The sequence below is a fragment of the Echinops telfairi genome, unplaced genomic scaffold (assembly GCF_000313985.2).
Source record: "Echinops telfairi isolate 266 unplaced genomic scaffold, ASM31398v2 ScPeMD7_7427;HRSCAF=8465, whole genome shotgun sequence".
Taxonomy (NCBI): domain Eukaryota; kingdom Metazoa; phylum Chordata; class Mammalia; order Afrosoricida; family Tenrecidae; genus Echinops; species Echinops telfairi.
Window position 1 is genome coordinate 9,128,487 of NW_022111327.1, and position 15,157 is coordinate 9,143,643.

A 15,157-nucleotide genomic window follows, 5' to 3' on the forward strand; every position below is an offset into this window, starting at 1 on the left:
TAAACAATGTTATGGAGGACAGGGTTCATTCAAAAGCCATCCTCAAAGTATCTAGACATATTATACCTCAGAAATGGAACAAATGAGTTTCTGGTCATAAGACCTCATAAAGGAATACAGTGTGAGCCTCAGTCTTGGAGCCAGGCTCCACCCAGGGGCTAAGTATGCCAGGCAGAATGCCAGTAGGTTATTCCAATGCCCTTCTGTAATGTGGACTTCAACTCCTCTTGACCCTATGGGACAGATTTGAGCTGCACCACTGCGCTGTCTATAGCCAAGCCTTCCTTTGTAATTCCCCTTCCTTCTTAAGGGTTTCTCATTTCTGAAAGTTAAACCATCTGCGATAGGCTTATGGTGCCATATAGTTTGCGCCTCCAGGAACTAGAGGATGTGACTCAAGTCACTAGCACTATTTCCTCCTGCAGATGGTCTGAAAAAAAGCCAAAAAGACACATCTAATAAAGACATTCATGCTATCAGTCCTAGATAGGATTAGAATGGTCAGTCTTCAAGGGAGCAGCAAGCATCATCTTTCTTTCTTGGAGCAACTGGTGGGTTTGAACTGCTGACCTGGTGGTTAGCAACCCAATGTGCAATCCACCATAGTGGCTCTTCAACAATCAAGAGAGAACAATAAATACTAATGAAACATAGTGTACTCATGTTGTATATCAATTTAGTCCTAATGGTGCCATGTAATTTAAACATGAATTATGCGTTTGTGAACACTGATTAAACAAGCACCAGTATAAAGTATAGCATATCTCTTCACCCAAGAGTTTCCATAAGAAATATTCTCATGCTTCTTGTTTTTAAAAAAAAATAAGTCAAGGGGCAGCAAAAAAGAGGAAGACCCTCAATGAGATGGATTGACCCAGTGGCTGTAAGTATAGTAGGTTCCAACATAGCAATAAGTGTGAAGACGGCTCAGGCCCGGGGAATGTTTTTTGTGTTGTACACAGAGCCACTATGAGTTGGAACTGACTTGAGAACACCTAGCCACAATAACGTCAGTGCCAACAACGATAGTCCCCCTGATGATCTCTTTAGGTATCATCTGAACTATATTTTGAAACAATGTCTTAGGCAAGGATTTCTTGGTGCAGTTTGTTCTCAAAACATTGATCCTATTTCCCTAGATATGAGCCTTCTTCTTCAACATTGACTCCTACACCCCCACCTTGCCAATCTGTCTTTTCTCCATGTGGAACATTTTGGCTATCCATCACCAGCACTAGTGATAGAAATGGTACTCAATCTAAATAACACACACCACCATCAAAAGGTAGTTGGGAGCATTCTGTTCCTTGTGTGAACATTTCTCCTTTCTCTTTTACCAGAAAGTATATGAATTCAGACCAATTCCAATTCTGGGGGCTATTTAAAAGAATACGATGGTACTTGATTAGATTAACTCTCTTCTTTTCCTGGGTAATGTACTGTTATTTTAATCTCTAGGACGCTTAAGTGTTGTAATTGAGAGTATCTTTTTGCTAAGGTTGGTAAAAAACACCCTTGCCTCCAAAACATTAACAAAAGCACCAAGCTCACTGCCATCAAGTGGTGTGTAGTACTGCTCCTGTGGGTTTCTGAGACTTTGAGTCTTCACAGCTGCAAAGAGCCTCCTCTTCCACTGCTGACCTTGCTGTTAGCAGCCCAACTTGTAACCCCTCATGCCACCAGCTTATTTATTCCCCCGTGGTTATCAGATGTCAAGTGATACCATTTCCCATTAAGGACCTTGGTTTTTAACTGAAATCGCTGTACTCTGATGAGATACCAGTAAGCTGTGGGGGGAAAGTTTGAATGTATAAATGCAGCTTTCTTAGAAGACAGCAGGGTTTGGCTCATGTTTATATTGCCATGAAATCAGTAGGGTAACTAATGTTAACTAGCATAGTTTTACATGTGCAATTCCATTGCCCCAATGGGCACTAAAACTGCGACCTGAATTAGGTCTCTTACACCCAATTTGTTTTTTTCCCAGAAAGTGTTCATTAAAACGGAGATTCTCCTTCTTCCCCCAGATAATGGCACCTTATGAAGATGTCATTTTTCTGATAAAAAGAGTTTCAAATCCAGGCTTTAAACTCAGCAAGGCCTTTGATAGCAATAATGATTGCAATTGTCAACAGTAGATCAAACTCCCTCACTGTCATCGAGTTGATGCTGACTCAGCAGTAGATAGGCCTCTTTATATCGATGAACCAAGTGTGTTTTCTTGCAACTGGATGAGATGTAGCAACCATTGGTTAGAGTGCAGTAGATGATTTCTGGGGGAAATAGTACACATCCTAAATACTAATTTCAGTATTGTCATATTTTAAAAGGAAACAAGTTAACCTAAAAATCACAAACACAGGAAAGGAATTAAACTAACTTATTAACTAGGACATATACTATGTGGTAGGTAAATATCAAATTGGCACAAATTAGCAAACTAACACACGTTGAAGGAAGAAAGAGCAGAAAGGAGAAATAAGACAACAACAACAACAACAGCCCACAGACTAAGACGTTGAAGTGTTTAGAAAAAGGAAAACAGAGAAGGCCAGTGATACCCTAAAAGCCACAAATCGACAATTCTTTGGAGTCTGGTCAGTCTCCCTTTGATGCTGTTGACTGAACCCGAGTGGGCTGGCGTAGCATTACCGGGCAACAAAGACAGGTGGGTTAGTTCACCTTCTGCAACAGCTGCTGGGCCTGCTGACCACATCCTCAGGCCTGGGGGTGGCAATGGTGGGTGCCGGCAGAGGAAGGTGAGGAATCTGGGTGGCAGCAACAGTAGCTAAGTGGCACCTGGAGCTTCAAGGAAGCAAGGTTGAGAAGCAACGCAAATGGGTTAAGCACCTGACTGCACCTCTGCTGCTGAGGGGCAAAAAGCCCCTTCAGTTGCTTGTGAAATGAACTTAGTGTTTATAGGTATAAAAAAGCCAATCACCGTCCCAATCATTATAACCATCAGAACCATAAAACAAAAACAAAGTAGAGCATGTGGTTATAAAAGACGCTGCAAATAATAGGCGTGTCACTCTCCTTCCTTGGGCCTAGGAAGGGAATCCTATTCATATTCTAAAGTCAGACCTCTGAGAGCAAAGACGACTGGTTTCTGGTGGAGTGCCAGAACAGGAGCTGGGGGCGGGGCAGGGCTGGGGTCTTGGTCTAGAGCCGAGTTGTCACTTGTTCTTCCTGTTCGTCACCCCATTTGTGCATCAGCAAGTCACAGGCCTCCCCCCAAGTTTCAAACACATCCTCGGAGGAGTCTAAAAGTTTGGAATTTGAGGAGCAGATGGTAGAGGCGCAGTGAAGAGAGCTGGAACAGGCTAGCGGGCATTCCCGGCTTGCAGTGGCGCCCCGGGCTTCCCCCAATTCTACCTCACTGAGGTTAATTTCACTTTGAGAACAAGCCTCGGCTTTCCCTTTCTCCATCTGAGAATATCTGATGTCCTGCCACATGTAGTGCTGCTGCGCAATGCCATCCGAAATTGTGTACATTGGCTCTGCACTGGGTTCAGACATGGGACCGTGAAACTTGGAGAACAAGAGACCCAGTTTCTTGAGCGAAGGACCCATGAAAGAGCGTTTGCCTGATGACTCAGCTTTTGCTTTTCCTTGGCCGCCGCTGGCTCGTGGGATGGTTCTGATGAGAGGCGGACCATGGCACGCCTTTTTCTTGCAGCCCAAGCTGAAAGAGACACTCTTGGATTTGGCCCGCGCTCCGCCACTGCCATCGTTGGTATCATCCCGCGGAGAAAGTTCAGTGCTGCTAGTTGAAAAGCTTCTCCTTGGGTGTTTCCTATTTCCTAAGAGGTCAAGCACTTCATATCGAAAGCTGGAAATGTCCTGCTTTAATTCCTAGGGCAAGAGAGAAGACATGTGATTGTGAGAAGCTTGACCTTCAGTTCAAAAGAGACATGACTGTCACATTCTCGGTCTTGTCTGGTGGCGCACCAACCCTAAAGTACAAAGACTATCAGAAAACTCTCATCTTAAGTGCAAGAGAAGCACTAATTCCTGCAGTGGCAGAGCTAGCTGCCCATTGGCAGAATAGCGCTGTTGATACGGTTAACTTCTGCCGATCCCCATCCGATAAACACCAGCATGCTCCTTTGTCCTGGTCAAGTGCTAAGTCACGGGGAAGATGGTAGATTTGGACACGGGGTCCCCTAGACATAAACTACATATCAAACGATTGCAGAAGAAGAAAAATGCCTCCAGGACTCACAAGAACAAGACCTGAGAAGTGGAAAGTCAAGTTGATATGTCTCCTGTTTGAGAACAGCGGGCCCTGTCCTGTCAAATCCCTGATACGATTCCTTCTATCTCTAATGGCTGCCTAGGGAAGCTTGCTCCTTTAAAAATAACTTTTAAAAGCTTAAATCTGAGCACGTCATTTCCCTGCTTAAAACTCTCAAAGCTTGCTGCTGACCATAGGCAACCAAGAGGAACATCATACTATGGACTACCAGGTCGGTCAAGAACGCTCCCTGCCATCGAGCCGATGAAGCCTCACAGTAACCCTATGGGACAGGGGAGAACTGCTCCTGTGGGTTCGGAGACAGAAACCCTGGACAGGAGTGGAAAACCCCATCTTTCTCCCATGAGATGGCTGGCAATTTGCCACTGCTCACCTCGCTGCAGTGAGCAGCCCATGGTCACCACTATACCACCTGGCCGTCTCTCCAGTTGCCATCTCCCTCTACCCATTTCCCAGGCTTCCTGTCCAGCCTTATGGAACCACATTCTGGTCCTCTGTCTGTCCTGTTCTCTCTGTTCGCAAGGCTCTCTTGCCCAAATACCTTTGGTTTGATCTCTGCTTAAAACATTGCTTCCTTGGGTAAACCTGCCTTGATTCCCCAAGTCATAATCAGTGTCCATCCTCTTTGGGTTCCCACAGTACCTTGCACTCTCCCTGTTAGAGCATCAAGTCACCCATTCACCTCCTATTATCATTGGGTTTGTCACTCCATGAAAGCAGGGCCTGAATGTGTACTTGGCACATATGTACTTGACTATGTACTTGGCCCTCAGTACATGACGTCTATGTCTAGATTAGGATAATAACCTTCTATGGGCTTTGTAAGATACAAGGGGACTTTTAAAAGTTCATGAAAACAATGGAATAAAAAGATCATGGAGAGTTTCCCTGGGCTTTTTGAAGGCCCCCTCATACATACGTGATCTTGCATATGGTATTGTCAGCCTCGATAGTGCTAACATTGTGGACAATGATTTGTTTTAGGGCACTCCACCCCTGTGCTTTGTAGGCAGTTCAGCGGTATTGCTAACCTCTACCCACTACATGCACACTCACCCTGAGGTGACAACCCCAAATGGCTCCTGGCATGGCCAAATTTGCACTGGTTGAGAACCTCTGTTTTGTTTTTTAATTAATAAATAATTTTATTGGTGGCATTTATAACAATCCATACATTAATTATACCAAACACATTTGTACATATGTTGCTATCATCATTTTCAATACATTTTCTTCCTGCTTGAGCCCTTGGTATCAGCTCCTCTTTTTACCCTTCTTCCCATCCTCATGGACCCCTGATAAATGATCAATTATTATTATTTTCATATCTTACACTGTCCGCTGTCTCCCTTCGCCCACATTTCTGTTGTCCGTCCCCCCTGGGCGGGGGTGGTGGTGGGGAAAACCAGCATTTTAAGCTAATACTCATACTGATGAGCAGCTGTGGAAATGGCCTCGGACTCGTGGGGACCCCTTGTTACAGAGCCAAAGTGTTCCATGGGTCATTCTTGGCTGTAATCCTTAAGAATGTCAAAAAGTTCCTCAGAACTTTTCTGCTGTAGAGCTGCTGGCTGGATTCACACTAGCAGCCTTCCAGTTAGCCGCCGATCGCAGGCATATTCAAATATGAGAAGGACATGTCTTAATGATAAGTTTCTTAAGACCTTAGATTTCAGAACAATGCCTTTGGTCTTTATGTCTTTTGAGTAAAGCCGGCCCATAAGTTGTGAGCATCTGCGTTTTGCTAGCTGGTAGCCTTGCTGCACCATTTCAAGCGCTCAATTCCAACACAGAGAAGCACTCAGTATTTTAAAAGAGTGCCCAGGAAAGATTGCATTTAATCACAAAGCTGATTGTGTTGTGACCGACATTAAGTAAAATCTCTCCATCTACTGAGTAACACACAATTCTAAGAGGAAAGAAAGAATTGTTGCTGGGTATGTTGTTATATAATTAAAAACCCAAAGCAGATCCTGACCCATAGCCACCCTATGGGTAAGAGTAGAACTGCCACCTTGGGTTTCCATGGCTGTCGCCTTTACAGCAGTAGGATGCCCTCCTTTCACCTGGAGAGTGACTGGCATAGAAGAACCACTGCCCTTCTGGCTAGTTGATGCTAACCACTGTGGCATCCGAACTGCTTCAGAAATTCCATCACCAAAAGCCCTAAATCTGTGAAGGTATCATGATGCTTGAGCAATGTGAAATGAAAAGTTAAGCCACTTTATGTTTAAATCACCTTAAAATTTTCTTCTGTTAATCCCTCATTGGTTTTTGAATTTCTTATCATAGCAGCCACGTATCTCTTGACTAAATTCCGGATAACTTCCTGGAATTACAGAAAAAAGAAAAGACATTCAGTTTCTTTCTCAGGCTCTCAGTAAAGTTAGAACCCTGCCATGGAAATAAAACATGTCTTGACCATCTTTGCAAAAGAAAATTCTTACAGGATCCAGCCATATTTCTGCAAAAAAAAAGTTAAGCTAAGTCAATTGGCCAACTGAAGAATTACTTTGTCTATGGCGAATTTGATTGCAGACTGGGCCAGTTAAATTAAACTCACCTTACAGGAAAAATACAAGTCCCTCACACATAAGGTTAACATGGATTCACATCTGTAGAAGAATGAGAGTGGGATAATCCTTGTATGGTCACAGGCAGGATCCTTTCCCTTTGGGAAGGATTAAACTTTAATGCTCCAAATAAGATGAGTTTTTCCCTATTTTTTAAAAATAAGAGTTGATAGAGTCATTCTTCAAAGTCACTGTCTACTGATTTCAATACTTTTCTTCATCTACACATCGCCTCTATCAGAACGCTCTCTTATTGGATGTAGAGAAATTGGAACCCTCTTACACTGCTGGCACGCTTATAGAATTGTGCAGCCACTATGGAAAATTGTGTGGCACTGAAACAAGTACAAATAGAAATACAATATGACTCTGAAGTCTCTCCTCGGTGTATCCTCCAAGGAAATAAAGATCAAAAGAACAGATATGTGCACACCCATGTTCATCACAGCAATTCCTACAATAGCAAAAAGATGGAAACAACCCAAAAACCCATCTATGGAGGAAAGGAGAAATAAATTCTGGTACACACACAATGGAATTTTATGCATCTGTAAAAAGCAATGAAACTGTCAAAGGTCTGATGAGGTGGACAAATTTGGCATACAATATGCTCATCAAGGCTAGTCAATCTTATAAAGACAAATACTACAGGACACCACTATTATCAAAGAAAAAACATGAATGTTTTCATACCAAAGAAGGAGACTTTGAAGGGGACAGTGAGATGATGAGGGGGAGCATGGGGCAGGAAAAACAAAGAAAGGCTGCTTTGTAGGGTGTGGGCAGTATTCTGATGAACTGGGAGGTACTTTTTGGTAAAACTGTGTTTTACATGCTTTCCTTTGTGTGTTACACTCCAAAATAACAAAAGGGAAAAAGAAGAGATGATCTCTTATTTAGCATCTGGAGGAATGGTTCCTAGTGTGGGCAGGATGAGGGTAGCGTCCACTGCTTGCAATGTGTCAGGCGCTGCACCAGGCAGTCTATAAAAATAAATACAAACATGTCTACATATTCACCACTCAATTCTCATAACACCACCTTGAGCTTTATCTTATGTTTTGTGGATGAGGAAACTGAGGTTCAGTGGGGTTATTGGGCCTGTCCAAGGTCATCCAACATGGATGAATAAATGGCAATATTTAGTTCTAATTCAAATCTAATTTCTAATTCTACTTCAATTTGATTTCAAGGGTTATAGTAATAATAATAATGATAATGATAATAAACTCACTGCCATCAAGTTGATTCCAACTCATAGTGACCTTATAGGACAGGATAGAACTGTCCCTGTGGGTTTCTGAGATTAATAATTTATGGGACTAGAAAGTCTCATGTATCTCCTCAGGAACAGCTGGTGGTTTGGAACTGCTGACCTTGGTGTTAGTAGACCAACTGGTAACCAACTATGCCATCAGGGCTTCCTAGTAATAATAGCCAGTTCCTATCTATCCTTGTTGTACCTATGTGAATTTGAAGAATGCTTTAAGATTCCCAGGAACATTTATATGAGGATGAGTGTGAAGCGGGCAATGAGGGTAGTAATGAATCTCACACAATTCATGACAGTGAAGATAATGAGCACTGGAGGCAGGAGAAGAGAGCGCTTATACCAAAGACTGCCACCCTTGTCTTCCTAGGCTCCTCTGCATGGGTTTGAACCACTTGGTGGCTAGCAGTCAAGGACTTCTCATTTGTGCCACTCAGGGATTTCTGTCTCTGATATTTGGAAGCTTAGTTTTTTTTACTGGATGATGTGACAAACACGCTCTAATGTTTATGAGGATAATTACTGAGTTAGTTAATTGTGCCAGCCTGGCCGATAATCACCTGTGGTGCTGGTTGAAAGGCGGAGGGATAAATGGGTGGTGAAGTCTCGCCTTTCTAGTTCTCGGGTCTCTTGTTTTGTGATGGTTGCATCGGGTTGCAGCTGCCTTAGCAGTTCCCTGCTTCAGCTTGCAAGATGGACTTCCTACAAGACATCCCCAAGGAGAAGCTACATGGACCTATCCCGATGCAGCCCTGGGTACTGGAGCAGCCGTGTGGAGACCCCTGCCAGTGCTGAGATGCTTACAAGTTCACGGACTCAGCTTTCCTCCTGCAGTCGGCATCATTGCCTCTGTCCTGTGAGGTGAAGGACTTTGTGGACTGGTGTTGGGTATGGGTTAATGTTGGACTTGTGGGCTTGGGCAGCATTGGGTTGGGATGTTTTCGTGATACACATTTTCATTGCATAAAACTCTCTCTTATACGTGAGTTGCTGTGGATTTGTTTCTCCAAAGTACCTAGACTAATACAATTACTTTGTAAAATGCTGAAGCGCTTATGTATTTCTTTGATTAAAGTCGTGTTTATCATTCATGAAGACCTAAGTTCCTAACATCCAAATATGGTATTACTTCATTAAGGTTAGTTTCCTCCTATCATATATTCTTTACTTAGTATGTATTCTCATAGTCCTCTGTACAGGTTAGACTCTTGTAATCACTTACTATTTATAATGATTGGCTTAATAGCTTTATTCTGTACTAGAAAAAAAATGTTCTAAGGGCAAAAATCATGTCTTTCTTGTTCCCAGTGATTTTCTTTCTATCTGGTCTAGATGTATAGTCAACCTACTGCCAAGGAGTCAGTTCTGCTCCCTAGGGTTTCCAAGGAGGAGGAGACAGGCTCATCTTTCTTCCATGGAGTGGTTAGTGGATTCCAACTGCTGACCTTGTGACTGCCAGCCCAGTGTATAGCCAGCTACACCACCAGGGATCCTAGACTCACAGTAAGTACTCAATGACTCATTGTTGACTGACTGAACAGCTTTAGATACCGTTGGATGTGATCTCTAGGATGTCAGCTTTCTAAATCACAGGCATCACTAAACAAAGCCGAGCCACTGTTACAAGGGCTCACAACAGGATTTTATACCCATAACAAGTGTTTCCACGCTGTTTCCATACATCAGCCTTTGAAGCACTACAGCCCTGGTGGCATAGTAGGTTACAAACTGAGCTGCAAACCAGGTCAGTGGTTCAAACCCTGGTGTTTGAAGGGGTCTGCTGTAAAGATTTAAAGTCTCGAAAAACCCCTATGTGGCAGTTCTCCCCTGTCCCTATAGGATTGTTATGAGTCAGAACCAACTTGATGTCAGTGAAGTTGGGCCATGTCCAGATATACCAGACTAAACCAAAGTCACTGCCAGAGTCAATGCCAACTCAGAGTGAACCCATGAGACAGTGGAGAACTGCCCCTGGGCCTTTCTGAGACTGTGGCTGCTTATGGGAATAGAAAGCTCCATCTTTTCCCCGAGGAATAGCTGATGGTTTCAAACTGCTGACCATCTGGATCGAAGCTAACCCATAAGCACTGCGCCACCAGAAGCACCTATGTCCAGATATAGCCAAGTTCAAAATGATTTCTACTCAGGGATTTGAATTGTTTCATTCCATTTTAATCCTCCCTTTGAGAATTTGCCTTTCTACACTACATACACTGAATCAGAACTAATTTTAACAAGATCGCTCGGCTGATATGAATCTACTTTGATGTCACCCAACCTGCCAAGAACTGTGAGGAAGCTTTTTTACCTGGTAATGTTGGTTCTGTATCAGGCTGTCAGCATGACGCTCCTGTAATTAAAAATGGACAAAAGAGATTATGTCCAGTCTCTCAACATACACCCAGCTCCGCCCATACATAGCCTGACTGGAGGATGCCACGGCAGTTCCTGCCTGTGAAACCCTCCAAACCTTTGGAGGCTGGACTAGTTTTTAGATGTCTACTGAGTATCACAAGGGAGGCAGGGAGGAAAGATTCGGTTTTCAAAAAAGCAAACATTTAAAAAGCCTTACTGTGAAACTTCTTAAGTTGTGCCTTCGCCGTCTCCCATCAGGGTCTCTTTTGGGGCAGAAGGTGTTGTTGAACCAGTTACCCAGGTAGAGAAATGACTTGGGGCTGGGAATGATGTTAAAGGGAGGTGGTAAGGTGCCACCTTCATCAAAATAACTCATCCAGAGCTTGGTCCTTGCAAACTTCCATTCAATATCGGCATGATCCTACGAAAGACAGGAGTTCAAGGATTTGAGATGGGAAAACTGAACAATGTGCTGAGGGATCTCTTAATTTCAAAAGCTCAGCTTGCCTCCATAGCTATAAAAATGCACCATCATTGCACCGTACAGGTGCCATGTTTGTAACCCAGCAAACCCACTTTTAGAACTTTATCAATAGACCTGCACAAAGGTGTATGTACAGGGACATTCTCAGTAGCATGGTAAAACCCTGAAACAACTTCAGTTTCCAATGGTAGGAACCTGGTCAAACAAATGAAATCACACCCATACATTATTATTAAAATTAAACTATAAATATTCAGATGTAGAACTTGTATTCCACACACATTCTCTCTAACTCTCTCTTTCTAGTTGAAAAAGCAATGTAAACTACATATTGTGCATAATAATACCATTGATGGAGCCCGAAACCCTTTATATCGCATGCTTACATGTACTTAACATGTAACAAAACTGTCAAGCAAAGAAACCATCCCCCCAAACCAATGAGTCAATTCTGATTCATAGCAACACTCTATGGAGCTGTCGAAGCTATAATCTTTCTGGGAGCAGACAGCCTTATCTTTCTCCCATGGAGCAGCTGGTTCGGTCTGAACCTCTGACGTTATCTTGTGTTTAGCAGCCCAACACTTCCCAGTCAGCTCCACCAGGGTTCCTGTGAACTGTCGATCTTTTTAAGGAGTGGATGAGGGAAGACTTTCATGTTTCACTACAACTGTATTGAGGTGTAACTGACAGAAAACAAAATTCAAACATTTGAAAAGTTTTCATGGTATATGTTTATATATGGATATATACATATGCCTTGGCTATGGTATATAAAGTACACTCATATATGTAAATCTAGAGAGGAATTTTAAGCCCTAAATGGTCTCAAGTAACTATGAATACCACAAAGATTAGGAGGATATCCCCCAAGTTGCATAGGGTTGCTCTTTTTTAATCAAACCATTTGCCGACTACTATGCAGGCAACCACTGCTCTGTTCACTCTCCCTGTAGTTTTACCTTTGCTGTATAAATGGAATCAAATTGTAGGTGTCCTCTCACATCTGGCTTCTTTTATATTACCTATGAGAATCAGTGTGGTGAAGTGTGCTGAGTAGTACCCATCATATGGATGTATCACAGTTTATTTATTCATTCACCCACTGAAGGTCATCTGGGTTGTTCCAAGTTTTTAGCACTTATGAATAGAGCTGCCATAAACATTCTTGTATGCATTTTTGTGCAGACATAAGTTTGATTTCATTAGGTTAAATATCAAGGCATGCCATTGTTCGGTGATGTGCTCAATATGTCCTTAATCTTGCCAAATTGCTTTCTAGGGTAGCTGTACTATTTTGCATTTCCACCTGTTTCTCTATCCTCGTCAGCACTTGCCATTAAAAGCAAAAACAAACATTCTAATAGGTTTGGGGTAATTCCCCAAATGGCTAATGATGTTGGACATCTTTTCATATGTTTATTTACCATCCATATATCATATGTCTTTTGTGGTGAAGTGTCCATTCAGATCCTTTCCTTATTTTTAATTTTTTATTGTGTTGTTGGTTTTCTTATTGTTGTGTTTTGAAATTGCAAGGATTAGGCAAAAAGAGCTGTTCGCACTTATTTTAAACAAAACTTGCTTCAACATGTCTCTGTGACTGGGGGATGGTTGTAGACAAGTTGTGTCAGTAATGCACGTGTCTTAGTTTTCTTAGGGTGCCTTAGAAAAAGAATACTTTCTTGCGTCATGGAAAAGCATGGTTTTGAAGGCAGAATGAATAAAAAATTCACACAAAACTCAAATGGCTATCTTTCCACTTCATTGTAGCTTTTCAACAAATCTACAGTAATGTTGCCCCATACAAAACAAAAGATTTTAGAGAGACGAAGCATTTCAAGGAAGAACTCAAAGCTGAACCAACACCGTGAAGGCCATTAACCTCGACAAATTAATCTGTGGTACAAGTTCAGAAACTGGCGGGAAAAGACTACGGAATTACCATCCATGGGATAGAAATTGAAGTTGGGATCACATATGGTACAGTATTTTCAATTTTAAGCAAATATAGTAAGTTCAGCAAGCTTTGGACTCAATGTGTGCCAAAAGTGAGCGAAAACCTGCTGCCTTGCTGAACTCTTCTTTCCATTAGTCTTGTAGCCAAGAGACCTTAGCTCTTCTACCCTATAGCCTGGGTCTTGCCCCTTCCGATTGTTTCCTGTTCCCCAAACTCAAAGAACATTGAAAATATACATAATTTGAATCCCTCAAGGATGCTCAAACTATCATTTTGACATGATATTAAGTCTAAGAACTCAGAAATCTTCTAGGAAGGGTTAGACAGATAGTAACACTGTCTTTAGAAGTATCTAGACCTATATAGAGGATATATCTAAAAACAACGATTTCACACTTTGAACTCTTTGTTTAATAAAGATGGGTATAATTTTATAGCAATAATTTTTGACTTACCCTTGTGTGTGTGTATATATATATATATATATATATATATATATATATATATATATATATTTACAACACTTACACACCAAAAAACATCTACCAAATTTACAGCTATTGAGTTGATTCTGACTCACAGCCATTCCATAGGACATTGAACTGCCCCTGTGGGTTTCCAAAGACTGAAAATCTTTATAGGAGTAGAAAGTCTTTTCTTTCTTCTGAAGAGCAGCTGAAAGTTTTGAACTGCAGACCTGTGGTTACCAGCTCCGCTCAAGACCACTATTCCACCAGGGCTCCTTGTTGTATGCACATATACAGTGTATCATACAACAAATTACATATGTTGTTGTTAGTGTTAGGTCCTGCCCATCCTCACAATTGCCCCCATTTGCATATGTTCTGTATAACCTTCAAATTGAGAAGAATCAGTGTGTGAAGTTAAGAAGTAATAAATCTATAAAGATCAATAGCCTAGGTATTAGTGTGCTGAAATGGACTGATATTGGTCATTTTGAGTTAAACAATCTTACTGTTTACTATGTTTGGAATGACAAATTCAAGAGACATGGTGTCATATTCAGTCTCAAAAAGAACATTTGAAGATCTATGATGAAGTACAATGTGTAATAGGACAATAGCTATACAACTACAAGGAAGTCCAGTTAATGCAACTCTCATTGAAGTTTATGCATCAATTATGTCTGCTAATGATGAAGAAATTTTACCCTCTCTTTCAGTCTGAAATCAATCACCCACACCTTGATAATTATTGGTAACTGCAATGTGAAAACTGGGAACAAAAAGAAAGTATTGGCAGGAGACCTGGTTGTGTCGTGGTTACATGTTGGGCTGCCATCTGCATGGCCAGAAGTTGGAAACCACCAGCAGCTCCCCATGGGCTTTCTACTCCCATAAATGGTTATAGTCTTGGGAATCCACAGGGGGATCACTATGATTCATCATTGACTCAAAGGCAGCGAGTTGGGTTTTTTTCAGGGGTGGTGGTGGAGGTTGGAAAATATGGCCTTGGTGATAGAAATGAAGCAGGAAATCATATGATGGAACTTTGCAAGGCCAATGACTTCTTAGTTGTAAATAACCCCTTTTATCAGCATAAATAGTAAGTATACCCATGGACCTCACTAGATGGAAAACACAGGCATCAAACTAGGAGAAGAGATGTTGAGGAAGTACCATATCACAGTTAACACCAGCCCAGGGGCTGACTGTGGAACAGACAATTGCTCATATGTAACTGAATAAGAAGAAAATGAAAACAGGCCTTGGAGGGCCAAAATATGCCCTTAAGTATATTACACCTGGAATGAGAGAACATATTGGATGCATTGAACACCAAAGATCATAGAAGCTATTGGATGATGTAAAAAAGAAAAAGGAAAGAAAGAAAAGAACCAAAGTGGATGTTAGAAGAGATTGTGAAACTTCCTCTTGAACATAGAGTACCTAACACTGGTGCAAGAAATAATGAAACAGAAAGTGTCAAAAGACAGCTAAAGAGGAAAGTCACAGTGTTGGCTCTCAATAATGAAAGTACTGTGGACTGTCAGAACAACAAACCAATCTGTTTTGGAGGAAGTGCCGCTAGGATGCCCTTAGCAACAAGAATGGTGAGACTGTCTCACATTGGACATTTTGTCAGATGGGATCAGGCCCTGGAAAAGGACAACATGCTTGGTAAAGTAGAGCATCAGTGAGAGAGAGAAAGTCCTTCAATGAGATGGACTGACACAGTGGCTGCATCAGTGGGCTCAAACATAAAAATCACTGAGAGAATGGGACAGGCCCAGGGA

General features: G+C 41.9%; 1 protein-coding gene across 1 annotated transcript in view; it reads right to left on the reverse strand.

Moving 5' to 3' along the window:
• Window positions 1-3,162: 3,162 nt before the first annotated feature.
• The window catches only part of TRPC5 (transient receptor potential cation channel subfamily C member 5), a 169,328-nt gene continuing 157,333 nt past the window's right edge, over window positions 3,163-15,157 (reverse strand). The window contains exons 7-10 of the mRNA XM_004710057.4: window positions 10,674-10,877; window positions 10,410-10,451; window positions 6,498-6,587; window positions 3,163-3,855 (exon numbers count right to left, since the gene is read on the reverse strand). Coding sequence (XP_004710114.1) covers window positions 3,163-3,855; window positions 6,498-6,587; window positions 10,410-10,451; window positions 10,674-10,877 — 1,029 coding nt within the window. The remainder of the gene's footprint in view (window positions 3,856-6,497; window positions 6,588-10,409; window positions 10,452-10,673; window positions 10,878-15,157) is intronic.